Here is a 21,390-nt window from a genome sequence, read left to right as displayed (position 1 = left end):
CAGCGGTGAGAACCACCTGTCAGAGGCAGCTAAGGAAAAAATAGTCCAGGGCAACAATCTGAGATACTAAGTGAGCTTGGACTGAAAGCTTTACTCCCATATAAATGATTGAAAGCATGTCAAGGCAGCAGCAGTAGATTTTGAAGGGATGGAAACATTTCTCAGCAAGGACTCCAAACATTCTAATCCCAGCTCTGCCTGACTTCAATTCTGCCTGAAGCCCCAAATCTGACACAGCAGGTAAGGTACAAAATATTTTTCAAATATCACCCCAGAATAATGGCAGTCAGCTGGAAAACTTGATTATGTGCTGGAATGCAATTGATGGTAAAAATCAATATATACATTTTTCCCAGCACAGAGATCATATAGCTGCAAACCCGATTCTATATCTCAAAGCAGAAACTGAAGTGTCCACATTATAGTACCACTGCAACAGCAAAAATAGGTCAGATTCACATACCATGAATATGTATTTCTTATGATTTACTTTATAAGACCTTCTCACAATCAGCAGATATAGAAAGTCTTGGTCACTGGGCATGTTTACCGTCTATCTGAACATACAATAGAAACCATTTTTGTGCCTGACTCAAGAATGCACTTATTGGCTGCTTGCAGTTAAAAGACAGAACATAGCTGAGTGTTTTAGAGCCTTGCCTGTCCTAGATATTTAAAGCATATACGGATCACATCAATAAGTCCCTTATAAATCTAGCACTGACCAAGGACACCTTTTCTTGTGCCCAAAAACAGGCAGTCACCCATCCCTGTATTTATTACATTCATTAACTGACGCTCTCACTCAGCTGACTCACTTTAAAAACCATCACTAGAAAAAAGTGATATGGCAAACTGATGCCTATTGGTCTCCATTTTGTCCTTCCTAGACCAATTCCAATCTTCAGACTGGGCTATGAGACAGCGAAACCACAGGTGGGCCTAGTAGATTTACCTTGATTTGGCTGATCTAGCTGATCTAGCCACATGGATCTATATTATAGTAACCTTGTCTGCCCTTAAAGACAACTCAGAAACTCCATCTAGTACAGAACTCCACAGCCAAGCTACTGCTGAGTGCTAAGCAGAATCTGTATACAACTCTGTAGATAGCCTATTCATTACCAATCAGATACCAACCTCAATTCAAAGTTTTGAACCATGCACCTGCAGAATTGACTCTTCCACTGTGATCGATTATGTACCGGCCAAAACACCCGAAATGGCAGCAACAGGGCTTCAGGGAAAATCACTGATTATGCCCAATGTTGCCACCATCCGCAGCCTGGCCCGACTCAGGCCCTCAGAAGACCCATGTTAAGAAAATGCGGATTCTTCCGCAGGCCTGGGAGTGCCGCAGGTGAGGTCTGGATCAGGCCAGCTCTACGCATAATTGGAGGAGCCGGGCTTTCATGCCCAGCTCTTCCCTCAACCTACGGTGTCCCTGCAGGGACACGTCTTGCTCCTGCATCCCCTCGCCCCCACCATGGTAGAAGAGCAGCATGCTGCTCCCCACCATCGTGCAGCGGGGGGCCCATGCCTCCAATCCCACTCCCCTGCTGCCACCGGTTCAGAGTGCTCCCGACGCTTCCGGCCCCACGTTGCATGCACAGGGCCATTACACCAGGGCAGCCAGCATGCGCCAGGGAAGCTCTGCCCCTGTGTATAATAGGAGGACAGCGAGGATTTTTGCTTGGGGCAACAGAACAGCGGCAGCGCAGTGTGGCTGCTGCCATGCATTATGGGTCTGTGAGAACTTCACTTATCACAGTAAAGCCTTTTGAAGTTGCCACTCTTAAAACAGGTAAAATTGATAGCTCCCACATTATAGAACAGAAGAGCAGAGCTGTGATATAACAACTCATCTTGGTAAGTGACCTCTATTAAAGATAGTGTTTTTCTTCCAGTTCTTCATTCACATTAGGTTGTTTTACTAGGAAATTTGACTGTTAGAATCAAATCAAATGTCATATTTCATAATATGCTTTTTGGCTGACTAAATAGGAATCTTACTGTTAGATTCAAATGTATTTTGTAGTCACTTGCTGATTCACTGAATACTTCTAGGATACCTGTAATCTACCTTGAATCCCAGTGAGAAAGCCAGACTAATAAATAAAGATTACATGAAATTTAGCGCATATACAGAGTGGTGATTTACAATTTGTTCAGTATATGGAGTCCCTGTAATTTAAAAAATTTTTTACAAAAACTTGCTGATTAAATGGCTACCTACTTCCCAATTCTGCTGCTATATTAATCAGCAATCGAGGTTACAGCCACATTACTGAGCTAACTTAATTGCATTACCAGATAACTGGCTGAGTCCCACATGATTTTTCTAGTCTGCTCCTTTTAATTTCTTGCAGCTTCAGATATAGAAGACAATAGTTTTACAAGCAAGCTACACATGTCTAGCTTGCTGATCCGATGAGATCCTAATATGACCTGGCAGCCTGCAGCCTGTTGCCATCTCTAACAGATACTCAAGGGCATCATTTGTCAACTGTGGAATACGGAAGGATTTTGCAGTTGTGATACTAAACAGAGGCAGAACACAGGCATTTACTCGCAGGATGGACCTAGTAAGACTACTCCTCGGGATATAAGATACTAACATGCTCAGGGAAGAAGAGTACTTATGACAACCACCTCCCAAAGCAGGGATCTGGAAAATTTCAGGGCACCCTTACAGATGGGCAGTGCAGAGATGTTCAGTGATGTTTCTGAAGAGCTCAAGTTTCACAGTAAGAATTATGAGGTCTGGTTTAGGATAGTTCAAGATTATGATGTACCGATTACACTTTAAGAGTATTCATTGTTACAGGGCTGAAAGAGAGTACGCCTGAAAAAGAATTACTTATGATTTGGAAAATAGGCAGTGTTTGTATTGTATTGTATTTGTCAGAAAGCTAGTAGAGCTTGCTGTCTTACGGGATTTTCGTTCCTGCAAAAATGAAAGCCCTCACATTTTCTGCATGTACCTGGCACTTATGCAGATTCTACTTTGGGTTCCTTTTTATATGTATGTGGAGGTCACATGCACATTCATGGCGGCTGACGTACACACTATGTGTGATGTACACACATAGTAGCTTACACACAAGATTCAACTGCAGAATCTCAACACTTGAAACATGGTATAAAATTTGCCACTGCTTTTACACTCCTCTCAATATATACCGGACTTTCTCAACCAGGGTTTCATGAAGCCCTGGGATTTCTTGACAGCCCTGGAAAGGTTTCCAGAATGGTAAGTTAATTAATGTTTTTTTTTTAAATTTGTTAAACATTTACTGTAAGGTTAATGTTTGACCCACTCCTCCCAAAATGGCCAACGATGGGCCGGTAGGGGATGGGAAGGGGAGGGGCCCTGGGTGGACATGTACACAGCTATGCTTCAAGAGTTTCTCTAAGTCTGAAGAAAGTTTCAGTTGTTTCTTAAGGGTAAAAAAAGTTGAGAAAGTCTGATATATACCAAATAAGCACAGGATTCCTGATGCAGGTTATTTCTTTAGCAGACAAAAGCCATGTTCAAATATTAACTTATATATGAGTGAGTGAACATGTAATGCACTCTGTGTTCAATCACAGACTGTACACATGAATTACATGGATAAATCAGGGGTGTTATTATTTATGTACAATGGCAGCATACATGTATGCCTTGCTGTACATACAAAGTTTCTTACAAAGTGGTTATCATACATTCTTTCCTTATTTACTGTTCATTTCTTTTCAAAACTGTGTTCAAAAGAGGCTGGGACAAATGTCTGATCCAGCTTGGTGCAGTGGTTAAGCTGTCCCAAATAGCTACAGTCATCTAAACAAAAGCAAAATCTTTTTAACATAATAGGGTGAAACACTATGCAGACTGAGAACCTCTGTATCCACTCAAGGCAAGCTCTGCAAAATCTTTGCCCAGAACAACAAATATTCAAATTTTATTTTGGCCCTTCTCCAAACAGGAAGGTCTTCATCTCTCAGGGCGTAAAACAAGAGGAGCAACCCGATACCCAGTACAAGCACTTTCCTGAGAACACAGAGCAGATAATCAACTGCCAGCAGCTTTCCTATACTGTCCAATTCTGCCCAAGTCTCTCACAAAGGCAGACTCCGTTTCCAGTGTCATAGCATACCACTAGGCACTGACCTTCAGAATAAACTCTCGCTAAACCAATTAGCACGAAGAGAGTTGGCTCCGATCACTCAGAAGTCACTCTCATTTTACCCACGCCATGAAGGGAAGGGGGCACGGAGGTCATCTGATCGTATATTAACAGAACCAAAAATAGGATCTCAGCTCCCCCAGTCTCGGGTTCCATGGGTGTAGCATGGAGGAGATCAAAGTACTGCTCTCAGTGATGGAAACACCACACAGCCGACAAAGCCGCTGGCACTGAACAAACTCCGCCAGAATGTATACACTCTGCACACAGCAACTCCCGAATGGCCCTCTCGTCCACAATGCCAAGTCAGTCCAGTATTCTGGATTCCTTTCACACAACTTTGCAGCCAAACACATCCTCTTAAAAGCTGCTGAGTCACACGTTCACGATGATGATGACGATGATGATGTCATTCGGATAATTACACAGCTGCTCATACTGGCAAGCTTTGCTGGAAACCCACATGGCTCACACACAGAATGGCTTCAGCGTTTGGCTTACTCATCCAAAACAGCTTGCTTCACAGCCCCGGCAGCTTCAAGGAGACATCCCAATTTGAAAATTACTAGCAAGTCATCTTTCCAGAGGGGGCGGGGATGAAGCCCTGATTGGGACTTGCAAGGCTTCATTCCATTTTCAGCTTGTAACAAATGAAAAAGGAAACTCGAAGCACAAGAAGAAAGAGAGTTCAGATTCTTATTTGAATAGATAGACACTGCTCATGGCTTGTTGCAACAGGCAAATCTCTAGGACTTGAGCAGATGTTATACGCAACACCTTCTTGCTAGTCATTTGCACAAGTGTGTCTTCTGGCAAGCCATGCTATTGAATGCCTCCTATCACACAGAATACCTTTGTTGATGGCACCAACTATTCTAAATACCAATAAGACATCCCCTGAAAATAAGTCATAGTGTGTCTTCTTGGGGGGAAAATAAATATAAGACAGTGTCTTATGTTCGGGGAAACACGGTACTCTAGAAGCAGCCATAGGCCGAAGAGAATTAAATGCCTCACTCTTTTCCTTAGTGCAGCCCTCCAAATCTTGAAACAGAGACCCTTCAAGCAATGGAACCCACAGTTTAACTACTAGTATATGGGAGAGGCAGATCAACATGAAGGAGAAGAGGTAATCATTGATCTAGAAGAACCCAGTTTGATCTGCCCTGTTTAGCATCTCCTACACACATTACTCAATTCCCATCAAATCATCAATTTCTAGTTGTGCAAACAGAGGACACACCAAGAGGGCCACCCAAACTTCATTTCCTTCTATCTTGTAGGTCCAATAACCAGCACAGCATTTGGGTTTTGTTGTTTTATAGTTCTAGAAAAATTCAGTTCCAGCTAATTTTAAGGCAGTACAGGGCAACCACTGCCTTTTCCTTGGAGGTGTTCAAGAAGGCATTGAATGATTATTTGACAGAGATGCTTTAGGTCAATGGTTCCGAACCTTTTTATCACCAGGGACTGGTCAACGCTTGACAATTTTACTGAGGCCCGGGGTAGGGTAGTCTTTTGCTGAGGGACATCACCACCGCTGCCTGAGCCCCAGCTCCGCTTGCTTTCCCACTGGCACCCCAGATTTCCAGACGCCCGCTGGGGGGGCGCTGCCAGCAGCAGCTGCACAGTGCCACGCTGAGGGGCAGCCCCAGCCATGACGGCCGCTGGAGAGCACCAAAGGTGAGCCGGCAGCAGAGTGGCAGGGCTGCCCCCGAGGCAGCAACCAGGGAGGAAGACGAGGAGGGGCCTGAGATTCACAAAAAGCCAGTCACATGGACTTTCATAGACTTTACTCATCAGTTTGATGGTATCTGTGCAAATCAGAGGTCTCATCAAGAGTTTGTCCCAGGCCCCAAGATTCCCTATGGACAGCTGTGTCAATGCACACGATTACTAATAATAATGAAAATTTCCAGTTGCTGGTGGTTTGGCTCAACCTTGTATTTTACAATTCTTACAATATGCCAATCCCCATCTTGAGCTTCAATTTATGAAAATCTATGGCCTTTCTGGAATACTGTTTACCAGACATCTTGATGTTACAACTAGGAAATGCTCCAGTTCTTCAAAAATGCTGGGGAATCACTATTCAGACTGCTATACTGCAGGTGCTGGGAAACAAAAATTCTTGCACCAGCATGGAAGACAGCAGCACACAATTAACTCCAGATCCAGTGCTGGTTATAAACACCAGTAAATGATGCCCTGAACATCACTCCCAGGCCTTTCTCATGCCCACACACCTGTCTACCAATGCCACTTTGACATACATGGTATGTTGAACTTTCTTGCTGTCCATCTCTTGGAGGCTGATCACTCCCTGTTCAGCACTAAATTGTGTATGTCCTACATTATGGGTTTCTCTTCTTACCCCAAACATCATCATTCTATGACATTAAGGCAGTCCTGTTTCAATCTAGTAGATGAGGTTATGAAATACACAGACTTTTGACTCGCACTACACATGGGCAACATTATATCAACATAGGTCATGTATCTGAAAGAGTCTTAAGCATTAAAAACCAGACGACAAGAAGTTTAAAAATAAGCTCACTTTCGACACTTTATGAAACCCCCATTAAGATCCAGACCAAAGGGAAAAAGACCTTTTCTCCAGACAATTCAAGAATATTAAGAAAATGTCCAGCGGCAGATGTCTATCTACTCCCACCTGGATTAAGAAGAAGAAGAAGAGTTGGTTCTTAAATGCCACTTTTCCCTACCCGAAGGAGGCTCAAAGCGGCTTACAGTCGCCTTCCCATTCCTCTCCCCACAACAGACACCCTGTGGGGTGGGTGAGGCTGAGAGAGCCCTGATATCACTGCTCGGTCAGAACAGCTTTCTCAGTGCTGTGGCGAGCCCAAGGTCACCCAACTGGCTGCATGTGGGGGAGCGCAGAATCGAACCTGGCATGCCAGATTAGAAGTCCGCACTCCTAACCACTACACCAAACTTAAGGAAGAAGCTCACCCACTGGTACATGGCCATGCTTCCAGGTATCAGGATTGCACTGTATTTTAATCATGCCACAAGAAGAGAGAAAAATTCTCTCTTGGGGCAAGAGAGAACAATTCTGCTCCATCCTCCACACGGCACCCTTTTAAATACTTGAAGATGGTTAGTTTTCTTTTCTGTTCAGGTTCCACCCTAGGATCAATGAATTATGTATATATTTGAAAGTGACCTTTTGGACTCCTCAATGAAAGCAACCTTAAACCACAATACAACCCTACTATTCATATGCTGATATCACCCTAGCATAAAGTCCTACTCCTAAATTGACCACATACTTACAGCTTCATTTACTGAAGCTTTCCAAGGAGGACATTTTTTGAAAAAAATGACAACATGCAAGTCTGAGATTCCTCAGCCAGAATACTATAGGACCAGTGTCACAGCAAGTCATCACTGCTGCCTGTAAACAAAAAGATAAATCAATGGCGAGGGGGATGTCACCATGTGGAGGAAAGGAGGCCTCACTGCACACTATTTATGGAGCGACAGCTGAAGCAGGAAGTGCTGTCAGAGTTCAGACCTGAGAGATCACAAAGTGGAAAGTCAACCAATCAAAACACCCTGTCCATTTCCACATCAAATGCTCTTAAGCTAAAGATGGAGGAGGAAGAGGAAGAAGACGAAGAAGAAGAGTTGGTTCTTATATGCCAATTTTCTCTACCCAAAGGAGCCTCAGTGGCCTACCCTTTCCTCTCCCCCCAAAAGACACCCTATGAGAGAGCCCTGATATTACTGCTTGGTCAGAACAGCTTTATCAGTGCTGTAGCGAGCCCAAGGTCACCCAGCTGGCTGCATGTGGAGGAGGAACAGGGAATCAAACACGGCTTGCCAGATTAGAAGTCCGCATTCCTAACCACTACACCTAGCTGGCTCTCAAATTTTTACTTGGAGGGGTGGTGAATTGTTGACTGAATTAGATTAGATATTGGAGCTTTACATGCAGTTTCCAAAATTGCTAGTTATGATGAATTTAAGTTTGAAAAAAGCTTTGACTTCTGCTATAAGCATGTGTTAAAACATAGGTCTTCCTAGATCTACTTTAGCATCTTAATCTTTAAAGTCTTTCCCATCATGTACCTATAGGGCATCTGTTGGCATGGGCAACACATTGTTTTTACAAACTGGTGAGTCAGTGTCCCTTGCCAATTCTATGTCCAAAAATTCCTCAACATTTTAGGAGCTGAATCTCGGGAAGGTAAAGTTTTGGGAGGAAAGGGATCCAGTAGGGTATATTACTTTGGAGTCCACCCTCTAAAGCAGTTATTTTCTCTAGGAGAACTGGAGATCACTTCTAATTCTGGGAGGTCTCCCAGTGAGATCTCCAGGCCGCACCTGGAGGCTGGCAACTTCTTGTTTGTAAGATTCTTCCATCTCCTTTTTCAACAGGCTTCTTTAACCCTTTCTTGAGCACTAAGACAATGGTGAGAATGTAGCATAGAATATAAATCCTTGGGCAATTTGGGGTTATACCACACCCCCCCCCCACACACACACAGTTTCCCCTTTCACACCTCTTGGAATCCAAGACAATTGTAATATGTATAAAACAAAACTGTATGCATACAGTGTGCAGACATTTGAGCCAGGATCCTGCAGGCATTGTAAAATATTTTTCCAAAAATCTGAGAAAGAAATAACAATGGGTTTGGACAGGTTTGCTAGGACTTGGGTTGCAACCATGGCATGTAGCCCACCAAATTAAATGAGATTACTCCCAAACATACAGTGAGACAGGCTGCAAATCCTTTGTGGCATGGATGGGAGTTTTTCTGTGCTTTGGGGTGAAGCTATATTACTTAACAGTAACAACAAAGAGCTTTCTGCATGCTTTTCTCTGCAAAGCACTTCGAAATCTACAGTTTAAAAAGCACTATGCATAGATACTATATTTTTATTATTTACAAAAGTGGAATACAGAGCCTGAACATAGCTGCAATGACAGCAATAATCATTGTGTGAGTCTTTGTTCAATCCAGAAATCTCTTTTAAATACACAGATCTACACTTTTATATTTGGAGGGAAAGGGATGGAGCAGAGTGCCTCCTTGGTAACAGATACTGTATTTATTTGAAAAGGAGGTTACCTCAAATGTAAGGCAATTGCCTGAAAAATGTTACACACTAAAAAAAAAAATTGACATGAATGGAAATATAATGTGACCTCCTCCCTTCTTTTTCTTTGATGGTACACACGGTTATTATTATTATTATTATTATTATATCCCGCCACTCCCTTGCGGCTCGTGCAGCACTTTACTCGTGTAAAGTGCTGCAGCTCCAAATCTGCTATAGAGGGGGCCTGCTTCAGATTTCTAAAAAATGACTGAGCATGAAGAAAACATGAACAGCCCTGGCTTAGATGTCACAAGCAACCGGGTAAAGTTCAGCGGAAGAACTGTTATCTAAAGCGGTGGTCCCCAGCCACTGGGCCATGGCCCGGTGCCGGGCCACGGCTCCCTCTCCCTGCCCCCCCCCCCCCGCAGTAAGAAACTTCCCAGGCCACAAGCTTGAGGCCCGGCAAGCTTCTTACTGTGGGGGGGGAGAGGGAAGCAGGGCCGCGCATGTGCCATGCATGGCTGAAAACGTGTTTTCGGCCGCACATGGCACATGCACGCATGCACAGCCATGCACGCACGGACGGGCAATCGCCCTCCCTGCTGCCGCCGGTCCCCAGCCTGAAAAAGGTTGGGGACCTCTAATCTAAAGCAATCTGCCATTCAATCATGCCCCTAAAATAGAGGAACTCAAATCCACAGCTTTGTGTGAGATAATTTTTATCATATACACCAAAATATTATATTCGATTTTTAGCCAAGGAATCTGTCTCCACAATCAGTGGAGCTCTTGTATTACACGTGCCTGATGACATGCTTCCTATGCAAGACTGCCTGCAATGGAGCGTTGTCCATGGCCAGCACCTCCGGCTTTCACCAATATTTCTGGTTTCATTCTGTTCTCTCCAAAGACTCAAGCTGGACAACCAGTTAAACACAAGCTTTAAAATCATATATTAATATATTTACAAGCAAAAAGTTTAATTTCTCAACTCCATAGAAGCTCCCAGCTAGCATCCACCTCCAGAACATCCACGCCTTATCAAAATATTCACCTTCCACACAAGAAAGCCCATTTCCTACTGCCCTACCTTGCTGCCTCAATCACTCCTCTGCAACATATTTTTATTTAATCCCTAACCCTCCTTCACTTCTCCAGACCACCAGCGTAGTTTATATACTATCTCCTAGAAAATGTAAATTGACTATCAAATCCTGTGTTCTGCTAGCTTCCAGAGTGCTTCTTTTCCACACATGATAGTTCTGGCCTGAATCAGGGCCTTGCAAAGTTTGGGAACTTTGTTCTATAAGAATTTAGACTATAAGAATATGAGGTGGGACAATCCAGACTAGACTCATAAAAAAGTCACATCTGATCTGGCCGTAAGTACATTAGGGAGCAAAGAGACAAAACTAAGGAGAGGAAAATGATGTAAGCTGCTTTGGGTCCCCCTTGGGGAGAAAGGTAGAGCATAAATGAACTAAATTCAATATATAAATAGAGGAGAATGCACTGATATGATGGTGAGAGTCCTCTGTAGTGCCACATGACTGTTCAGACCCACAATCCTTTTGTCTAGGAAGCATCACAGTCAACTATTTTGGCAAACAGGAGGTTAAAACACAGTAATACTGTCTCCTGTCCTAGTCAAGGATGACTTTGACTTCTTTGCATTTAGGATTGGGCAACATTTTTACCCAGTTCTGCAAAAGTGTAATTCACGAACAAAGCAACTCATAATCCATTCTGCTTACTATCATCTCTGCTCATGACCAGTGGCAGAAGTGGATCTTCACAAGGATCAAATCCAATGCCCTATTTAAGAACTGACTTCAAACCTGAATCAGGTGGCTCCTGAAAAGTTAACATTAGAAAGCATAACCCTGGATATTCTTGTCAGGAAGACACTTGATATTTAAAAACAACCACAGAGCAGGCCCTTGTGTTAGCATCCTGAATATAACACAGCTTTTGTTTTTTTTTAAATGTATCCCAACCCTGAAAACTAATTATGGCTGCAAGGAAACTGCTAGATCATATTCCACAATACGCATTGTATCCTAGCACATGACTGAGACAGGGGCATACAGCGGATAAATATAGATGGTTAGAGCGAAGAGAGAGTGAGCCTGTTCCATGCTCTCAGATTGCAGGTCAGTTTGGTACAGATAAGCCTTCAAACCAACCAATTCACTGTATAAATGGCAGAAAGAGTTCTAATGTAGTTCTTCCATGGGGCAAAGAGGGAAAGGTGGGGCTGAATAACCTGGATCAAATTCTGGACTTGGCCCCAAAATGCAGATCAGATAGTCATACAATTGGCCAGGGACAGACAACAGAGTTATATCTGCAAACCTAGGGGGAACCCAATTTTGCAAAATACCTCAATTTTTTAAGGAGGTATATTAAAGAAAATATAAAAATGTATATATCACACAAAAGTGGGAAGAAAAGAGAAAAGCAGAAGATAGTATTTGGAGATAGACCAGATTCTTCCATACTGAAGTCCTCTCAGGTTCCCCACTTGCAGAATCACTTTCACTTTACATACTGGAGGTGATTAAATAGTTAAAGCAACAGCCAGCAATGAAAACAGTTGTGCAGTTCAGAAAAATTTCCCTAAACACTAACTAAAGTTCAGTTATAGCACACCATGGAAAAGAAGGGAGGGAGAATTTGCATGGAAGAGAAAAGGAGGCTCATGGAACATTCCCAATCTGCCATCCAGAATTTGGAGATCCAGAATATAAGAATCATAGAATAATAGAGTTGGAAGGGATCTCATTGGTCATCTAGTCCAACCCCCTGCACTATGGAGGACACTCACAACCCCATCGCTCATCCATTGTAACCTGCCACCCCCTTGAGCCTCTCTGTCAGATGGCTATCCAGCATCTGTCTAAAAATTTCCAAAGATGGAGAACCCACATGCCATTCAAATCTCAGTCCGGCAGGTGACATCTTAAATAGGTTCTTATATTTCCTTAATGCCCCAACCTGATGGAAAACTACACAGACTAAAATATATGTTTTGAGTTCAAAATGGTTTGTCCACCTTCGGTATCACATTAACAGCTTTCACAAGTGACACTCAGTCCAGACTAAAAGGCATCCTAATATTCTTCTGTGAGAACACCCTGAAATATAAGCTGGCTTAATTCCCTGTATAGTAAATCAGCATAAATCCACACTTAGAAATACATTGGCCTGGCTGCCATTATGCAGTGCATTAGAAGACCAATCAATAGCAACTGGGTTAACCACATCAATGAGAAAACCTTTCAGCTACATCAAACAGAGTTTCCAAAAGGAGTATAAGAGTATATAAGGCCAATGCCTTCCTTTGCAAGAGAAAGAGTGGGAGGAAGGATCTGGCAAATGAAGGCCCTGAAAACTCTGGTGCTTGCAATGGGTGGATTTTGTTATTCCACAGAAACAGAGGGACCCCCCCTCCCGCATGTCTTATTTATGCAACTGTAATTTTGGGGTGCCTCTTGTGGCGCTGAGTGGTAAGGCAGTGACATGCTATCTGAAGCTCTGCCCATGAGGCTGGGAGTTCGATCCCAGTAGCCAGCTCAAGGTTGACTCAGCCTTCCATCCTTCCGGGGTCGGTAAAATGAGTACCCAGCTTGCTGGGGGGTAAACGGTAATGACTGGGGAAGGCACTGGCAAACCACCCCGAGTCTTACATGAAAACGCTAGAGGGCCTTTACCTTTACCTTTACCTTTAATTTTGGGGTGTTGACTGTGTGTTTCATCTATTGTAAAACTGTCTTGGGGGTTACAAGAATTGAACAGTACAAATATTTTAAGGAATTCGGATTTCAACCATACACTGAATATTTGTCTGAAGGTACTCAAACCATAATGATGGATCACATTTCACCTGTGAACTTTCCTGGGTAGGAGGTCTCATGAATAACACAGTACCATGAAGAAAACAAAAGCTGCAATACTAAGACTTTCTGAGGCACAAGACCATTGAATAACATGGTACTGACTTCTGCACAGACCTGCTTAGCATTGCTTCCAAAGTTGCTGTAGAACAGATTTATCCATTTCAAGATGCCTTCAATTATGCCCCCCCAAAAAAAGAAGGTAGAAGGGAAAGAGCCATGTAAGACAGCTCAGAACTGCTACCTTACTCCAAAGACACTTTACTGCCTGTGAACTGCTTGTTGAAATGAGATATTGTTTTACTGTTTTTTTTGGGGGGGGGGATTTTATTGATACTGTTCGTGAACTGTAGTGAGCCAGTTTTTGGGAGTGGCGGTATAGAAATGCAGTAATAAATAAACAAACAAACTCAAAGAAGTGCAACCTGGTACAGACCAACATGCCCAAAGGTCAGCTATTTGCCAAGGCCCTTGTGGGATTAATGCAGCCTCCAACATCCTCTGATCAACTCAGGATACCTCAAATATATTTTATACGAAGTTTAGTAAGAAATCCAATCACAAATTGCTCATGGATTTCAAACAAAGCATAGCTATAAACATAGACAAGGGAGAAATTTACAATAGAAAATTTACCTCCAAGGTCATCTAGCCCAACCCCCTGCACAATGCAGGAAACTAACAACGACCTGTCCACCCATAGTGACACCAATTCCATGCCCAGATAATTACCACCACCCCCAACCAAAATAAAAAACAGAATTCCTGGCCAATCTGGCCCAAAGGAAATTAACCTCCCAACTCCAAAGTGGCGATCAGCATTTCCCTGGGCAAGCAAAGAAAGCACCTTCCTGCCCACCCATTCACAATTTGCCTAAATTCACAGAATCAGCATTTCTGTCAGATGGCTAAAGCCCCTGCTTTAAAAAAATGGAATCACCTTCCACCACCTCCAGAAGAAGCCCATTCCACTGAGGAACTGCTCTGTCAGGAACTTCTTCCAGGTATTTAGCCGAAAAATCTTTTAAATTAATTTCATCCCATTGGTTCTAGTCTGACCCTCTGGGACAACAGAAACAACACTGTTTTATTCTTCCATCAGGAAGTTTCTGCAACTTGAGAGAAGGAAGACTGATCACATCCCACTACCATATATCCCCAAGAGACAGACCAAACAGGTTCACCTTACGCTTCACAGTGCCAACTAATAAGGGCAGTAGGCTACAATTCCTTCTGGCTGGTTTTAGGAGTTTTGCACAAGCTGTTTGCTATTCCCAATGTCAGTGGAAGTCAACAGTCCCCTACTACTTTACAGAATTGTTTTCTGGAAGAGAAGAGGCCAGGTCTGAACTGCTACAGAGAACAAGGACAAGGTTCAAATTGCTACTAAGTATTTTTCCAATTTAATTTTGTACTGCAGTGAACAGTGGCCTGCCAACTTTTTTTTCTTAAGTTACCTGTCAGATTCCATCCTTATAACTAAGCTCCATTTCTTTAGCAGATGAAGATTGTCCTTTAGTCTCGTTACTCACTTAGGTAATTCACTGGGTTTTGTTTAGCATAAACACATACGGATTGGATGGAAAGAACACATCACAGTTTGTACAAGTTCTGCAATTGCCCTGAGATGAACCTTAAATTAAATGCTCACATAAGAGCACTTGAAACAGAGACCAATTTAGTAACAAGCCCATTTCCATATAGAACCAACAGTAGTGACATAATATTTGTAAGGTTTATAACTGCCTTGCTTTTTGAGATGAGATTGCATTAATATCCACAATCAGTGGAAACAAGGAATGCAAACAGAAAGCAATCAGATGGGCAGCGTAGGCATCAAAACCAAAACATGCAATGGAAGGGAAAGTTTCAGCCTTTGCCCCTGGCAACAGCTCAGTCCAATGTTTTGCGTCACCGGAAATAGCTAGTCCTGTTGCAATCCTTTCCTGATAGCTGGTTTGCTCAGTTACTGCTGGAGGCTTTTTTGGATTGTTGTTTTTTTCTTCTGTTTGTCTTGACATGACTAAAGAGTCCCTTTAGTCATACAGACACACATTAAAGAGTGAAAGACAGCATTTGTTTTCCAAGACTACCTGTTAAATGCATGTGCCCTTTTCAGTACTTATCAACTGAACAATCTGAAGCATAAACTTCCTCCGATGATTTGCAGAGTAAACTTTGCAGTACACCAGTCTAAACTAAACTAGCGAGTAGTTCCATCTGCTAAAACTCTCAACTAACAATTCCAGTGAATTGGGAAAGGGTCTTGTACTTGGAACTGAAACCGATACACTGGACACCCTTTCTGAACTCTTTTTTTTCCCATGTTGAGGGGAAAGGGAGGGGGAATGTAAAAAAAAAATGTTTCCTATGAGAGAAGTGTGGAAAATAATACAAAAGCAGCTTAAGACCCTCCCTGCTAGTGTTCTTGCTAAGCACATCCCTTGCTAAAGTTATTGTCCTATGCACAAATACTTTATCATCTTAGTCAATCCTAGCAGCAATAGAAGACTTGGACTACAGTGTTGGTATGGGGTGGGGAGCTGTGAAGCTGAACTGCAAGATAAAATCCCTAGTTTTAACAACCTTCCTGCCAGGAGCTCATCTAGTAGAGCCGTGGTTCTCAACCTTCCAAATGCCACGACCCTTTAATACAGTTCCTCATGTTGTGGTGACCCCAACCATAAAATTCTGCAAGTGTTCTTTCACAGAAATTAAACCGAAACTGACCAATGGCGTGAAGAGCCATTGTTCATGATTGTATATAATTTGTTTTTTTTCCCCTGGGTTTCTCAGTTCAGCTCTGTCCTACCATGCCAATCTTGCTCTTTTCCACTGCTGCAGACAGATGAGCGCTCTATCTATCCCTCAAGGCTGTTGTGTGGATGGCACACACACACCCCCCGCCAAGCTGCTTGTCTTGCAGCGACCCCTGTGAAAGAGTCGTTCATCACCCAAAGGGGTCCCGACCCCCAAGTTGAGAACCACTGCCTTAGATAAACCACTTACACTCCAGATGAGTCCCACCCCATCTGAATAGCACCTAAGTACCATATTAAAGGTGGGGGCATATAGGGGTGATGTGGTCTGCCTGAGACAAAATTAGTAGGCTGTTGGGAGAGGTGGAACACTCTAGGCCAGGGGTAGTCAACCTGTGGTCCTCCAGATGTCCATGGATTACAGTTCCCATGAGCCCCTGCCAGCAAGTGCTGGCAGGGGCTCATGGGAACTGTAGTCCATGGACATCTGGAGGACCACAGGTTGACTACCCCTGCTCTAGGCCACAAGCCCATGGCCCCAGCCATCAGATGGCACTCAGATTTGGCCATAAACTTTCTATCAATAAGTGACTGAAGACCCCTGTTCTAAGCACAAAGTGTAAAAGCCTACAACTTATCACCCACCCGGGTTGTAAACTCACTTCAGTTGGATTCAGATGAATCAAAATATCACAATTTGATAAAGAGCAGGCGGGGGAAGGCAGATCCTGTTCTACTGTGAACAAGAGATATGGCACTAGGAATGCAGCTCTTATCTGGCCCCATATTCTCACGTGGAAGAGCCCTGGAGATGCCAATGTAGGCCCCCCTTCTGCTGCTGCAACACTCATTCCTCCTGCTCTTTCTCACAGGGAACTATTGGAGGCTGGCAATTTAGAGCAGTGGAGGCAACTGCCAAATTGATTAAAAGCGCCCTGTCAAAACAGTAGCTGAGCCTTCTAATTTACAGCTTAGAGAGAAAAAGAATTAGCATGTCTCAGACATAATAATAGTGGTAAATGTGCATGTTCTCAAGCAAAATGCAAGAATCTGCTATTCAGCTCATTAAACGAAAGAACAATTTCTATCTTGGGGAGGGGGAAAATTTTTTTACAGTATAGTCTGTTTAATGCAGCATTTATGGGTGCTCTACAACATTACAGTAGGAAAAAACCCAAGTTACGTCTATTTTTTCAGTTGCTGTTAAAACAGATTTGTCTTAAAAAGGGAAATAAGATTTAATTGCAACAGAAGGAGAGTTCTTGGTTTTGATCTCTGTAATTAACCAGATAACATATTGCATTTCTGAACAGCTAAATGTGTGGGAGCACATTTATGTTTAAAATGTAGACCGTTCTCTTCTGAAGTACAATAATCTGTACCCATCTCACTTAAGAATTCATATTACTCTTCCAAAGCCATTTAAAGGTGAGAAAGTGTTTCCCAAATGAGTTAGTACTCAACCCCCACACTCCACTTATATTAACTAACTCTCTATTACACTCCATCATCTGTGATAAGATTTTTAACTCAGCTATTAAAACTAGGGGACATCTGGGGATCGAGAATGGTCAGCCAAATGCAGCAGATGGTCGTTTTTGTCCTCCTAAAGTCAACTTTCTGTTGCCCTGCCTTATTATAATCCACCCACCAACATAAACAGCAATGTAAAGGGATTTCACTGAAAGCGAATTAACAACATACTTTATTAGTTGTTGGGCTGCAGGAAGTCTCCCCCACTTTCTATAATCTTCAAGAGTTCCAGGGTTTGATCTTTGTCAGAGGTGACAGTGAATTTCTCAGTTTATGAGGGAGAATATTCTCAATGACACACCTGAGTTCCAAGAAAGACACACAAAGAAAAGCCAACTCCTTTCATTCAGTAAGATGTTGTAAACTGCATGCCATCTGCAAGCACACACCCAGTCACGTTTGGAGTAAGGGCAGAGACAGCTGGAGCAGAAAATATTAGATAAATGTTAAGGGTGAGAGGGTGCATTTCAAAACAAAGAACAATGCTGGAGATTTATACAAAGTGTTATAAGAACATTCAGTTATCACATAATGATCCTGACTTCTGAAAAAGTTTCCACTGGAGCTCAGTCATGGAAATGTGTTTAGTTCAGCCTTTCTCAAATTGTTTACTATGGAGAAACCTCTGAAACATTCTGGATACACACTTTTCTTGGATGCTTTAGGATGCTTTGGGCTGATCCTGCGTTGAGCAGGGGGTTGGACTAGATGGCCTGTATGGCCCCTTCCAACTCTATGATTCTATGATCTAAAGAAGGAAAACTGCCATTAGAACCTGTGGAATGAGCTGCCATATTAGAGGGAGAAATCTCCATAATACCAGTCCCAAAAAACATTAATCTCCAGTCCATTCCCTGCTGTCCTAGTTTGCTTATTCATGGGGAGATTTTTTTTGGGGGGGGCTGCTACATATTCAAAACTTTGATTGCCACCTTCAGTCTGCACAGGCCATTCTACTACCCAAATTTCCTGTCACTTTTGTCAACAGTGGGAGTGTGACTCTGAGAGCAAACAATGGGCATTGGTAAACTATAAATAACTGTTCAACCATCCCAGGAAAATGGGAATGCAGTCCCTTACCTAGTCCTAGTCCAGGACTGACTAGTCAAAACCTTGTTAGCTAGTGTTTTAAGTGCTGCTTTTGATAAAGTCCTGAGAACAGCAGTAATTTATACCCTGTCCTTGTTCAAGGTGATATACCTAGGACTCCTCCCCCTTCACAACCAGCCTTGTGAGGTAGGTTAGGATGAAAGATGATTCACCCAAGAGCACTCGGTCACTTGCACAGCTGAACAGGAATTCCACTGCCAGTTACCTCTTTACATTTTGTTAATAGCAGTCACAGCAGGGGGTGAAATGGATTAGAATTTATGGTTCCTGGTCCTGTTCTCCCAGTGTAAATTATTCCTGAAACTGCTATCTCTCCCAGATAAAGAATGCACCTGGCACTTGAGCATTTATCTGGTAATGGCAAACAACTACTTTGGCAAGATGGGGGGCTCATTCAGAAACAGCAAATTATGCAGTCGTGTCTCCCCCACATTACTGAAAGACATATAAGGAAATAGGAGATTCGGCCAAGGATCTTCCAACATCTGAACTGGCTCAGACATTAAACTGCTTTGTAATTTGAACGTAGACACAGTATCTAGCTTTAGATATTAATGTTGTCAAAGTGGGATCCAAAGTACAAGGTCACCGTTTTATACCTGTTGTATATTCTAGCCAATGTAGCTTTTACCTTCCCATTATGCTAAATACAAAAAAAGTGCTTTTACTGCATTGAATTTCTTTTTCTGCTTCCTCTCACATTCACTGTAATCATCCATGCTGAGAAGGAAGACTCCAAAGTGCTTTTAAGAGTATGAATATAATAAATGTCCTTAGAAGAATTGGGACAGAAGCAAGAAAGTGAAACCACCTTAAGCTTCATTTCCATTGTCCATGGAGAGAAACCAGGGAGTTCTCAACCTGCAGGTTAAAGTGACAATTTAAGAGTCTCCATGTCACTTCTCTACAGTATTAGAATTACTTAAAGCCTCTTCCTTTGAGTGAACGGATTACCAGTCCTGGAAGGAGACACATTATGAAGGCCCCTCCCCGACGCCAAACCCCAGCAGACATCTTCCCTTCTGGGGAAGCGGTTGCTGGCCAATGACACCTCCTTGCTCAGAGGACGGGGCGGAGGGGCAGCCAGTTCGGATGGCGAAACTAACCGTTTCTCTAAACCCCAGGAACCGCATCTCGCCAGCAGAGCTGGAGGCGAGGTTTTGGAGAAGCGGCCTTAAAACCGAGAGGAGGAGGAGGAGGGGCGGAGAGGCCCCACGGCGCTCGGAAGTAACTCCCCGCCAAGGGGCGTGATGGATGCCTGTCCAAGGCACAACTGGAGGCGAGTCCCTAACGACGCTCCGGACCAAGGTGTCCAGCGAGTCCCCCGGCACCACCACCCGGGAAGACGTCGTCCCCCACGCCCGCCCGCTTCCGAGAGCTGGACGATATTCGTGACACATATCCGGGCGCCCCTCCGCCCCGCCGCTCAAATCCACACAGGGATTCTGGCGCGATAGGTGCCCTCGCGGGGAGGAAGGGGGGGGGGTCAAGACTCCAAACCAGAGCCCGGTCTATACGGACAGGATCAGTCCGGGATTAGGCTTCTTTCCTCCACCCCCCTCGTCTCTCACTGGGGAACTCCTCATTCGTTCAAAAGCTGAATGTGCTCAGTAGGGGGAGGGGAGAGAAGAATGGGAAAATCCGCTTCGGGATGACGTCATCAGATCCCCCCCCCCCTATTTAAAAAAAAAAGAAGACAGACTTTACAACGCTGAGTAATCGGAGAACTTGTCGCGAGCGCGTAAGAACTTCTTTTACTGCGCGGGGTTAAACCAGACACGATTATGACGAGGCTCCACCACCCCCGACGGGGAGGCGTCACAGACCCGGCTCACGGTTTGTCGACCGGCGCCGGCACCGATCGATGTGGGAGAGCGAAGCTCCCGGGAGGCCCCTTCCCGCGCGCCCCACAGCCCTGATCCGCGTCGCACTGACCGGCAGTCGGTTTGTTTCCGCTGGACTTAATTCCCAAGCGAGAGAAATGTAAACTTCTGACACATGACACCAAACTTTTGTTTGTTTGTCTTTCCCAAAGTGGCAATGACGAGGAGCCCGAAGCGTGTCCCCCACCCCTTCCGCACTCACCTTCAGCGCAAATTTCTCCGCGGTCCTCTTGTTAAAGATTTCCAAGACTTTCCCATTAATCCCCAGCCCCAGCACTTGAGTGGTGACCTTGTAATCATCCGTGATGGCATTTTTCTTGATCTGGAGGCCGGACTTGATGTGGAACTGGGGGAACTGTTGCTGCTGCTGGGCCGGCGGCGGCTGCTGCGGCTGGAGAGGCGGCGGCGGCGGCGGCGGAGGGGGCGGGTTGGGGAAAAGTACCTGGGGGTTCTGGTTCTGGGAGTTGGACAGCATCGTACCGCCCGGAGTGGAGGCAGCGAACAGCCGTCCCTGCCCTGGCCGCCTCACCCTTCCTCCTTCTCCGCTTCTCTTTCTTTCCCCAAACAGTAGGAAGTTTGCTCTCAAGAGAGGGATCAGAACTCGATTCCTTCCCGCGGCGCGGCTTGGGAACAGGCAGTTTCTTTGGGGCCAATTTCCCCGGGATCTGAAAAGAAACTCCGGACTTGGAAAGCGCCGATCGGCCTGCCGGATCTCGGCCGCCCCTTCTGAGAAATCCCCCCCCGCCCCAACCCCAGCCCGGCCCCAGCGCCGGCCCGCTGGCTCTTAGAACGACGAGACAGGAAAAGGAATCGCTACAATGTATCAATCTCGTTCCTCTCCCCGGGTCGGCTTCCCTGCGCTGATGTCACAGCCTCGCGTTGACTGGCTGCGCCCCGTGGGGGGGAGGAGCCTGAGGCGGCACCGCAGCCAGTGACGGGCGGGGGAAAAGAAAGAGTGGCAAGGCTG

General features: G+C 44.3%; 1 protein-coding gene across 2 annotated transcripts in view; it reads right to left on the bottom strand.

The window, feature by feature from the left end:
- MAPKAPK2 (MAPK activated protein kinase 2) overlaps positions 1-21,184 on the bottom strand; it is an 84,341-nt gene extending 63,157 nt beyond the window's left edge. The window contains exon 1 of one of the 2 annotated variants that reach the window (XM_077334810.1): positions 20,626-21,184. In XM_077334810.1, the coding sequence (XP_077190925.1) occupies positions 20,626-20,898 (273 nt within the window). In that variant the 5' untranslated portion in view covers positions 20,899-21,184. Of the gene's footprint in view, positions 1-17,731; positions 17,792-20,625 lie in introns of those variants that run through there. The other variant, XM_077334811.1, reaches the window with a different exon arrangement.
- Between the last annotated feature and the right edge of the window lie 206 nt (positions 21,185-21,390).

The sequence above is a fragment of the Paroedura picta genome, chromosome 4 (assembly GCF_049243985.1).
Source record: "Paroedura picta isolate Pp20150507F chromosome 4, Ppicta_v3.0, whole genome shotgun sequence".
In the NCBI taxonomy this organism is placed as follows: Eukaryota; Metazoa; Chordata; class Lepidosauria; order Squamata; family Gekkonidae; genus Paroedura; species Paroedura picta.
This window is presented reverse-complemented; position numbering and strand designations above follow the sequence as displayed.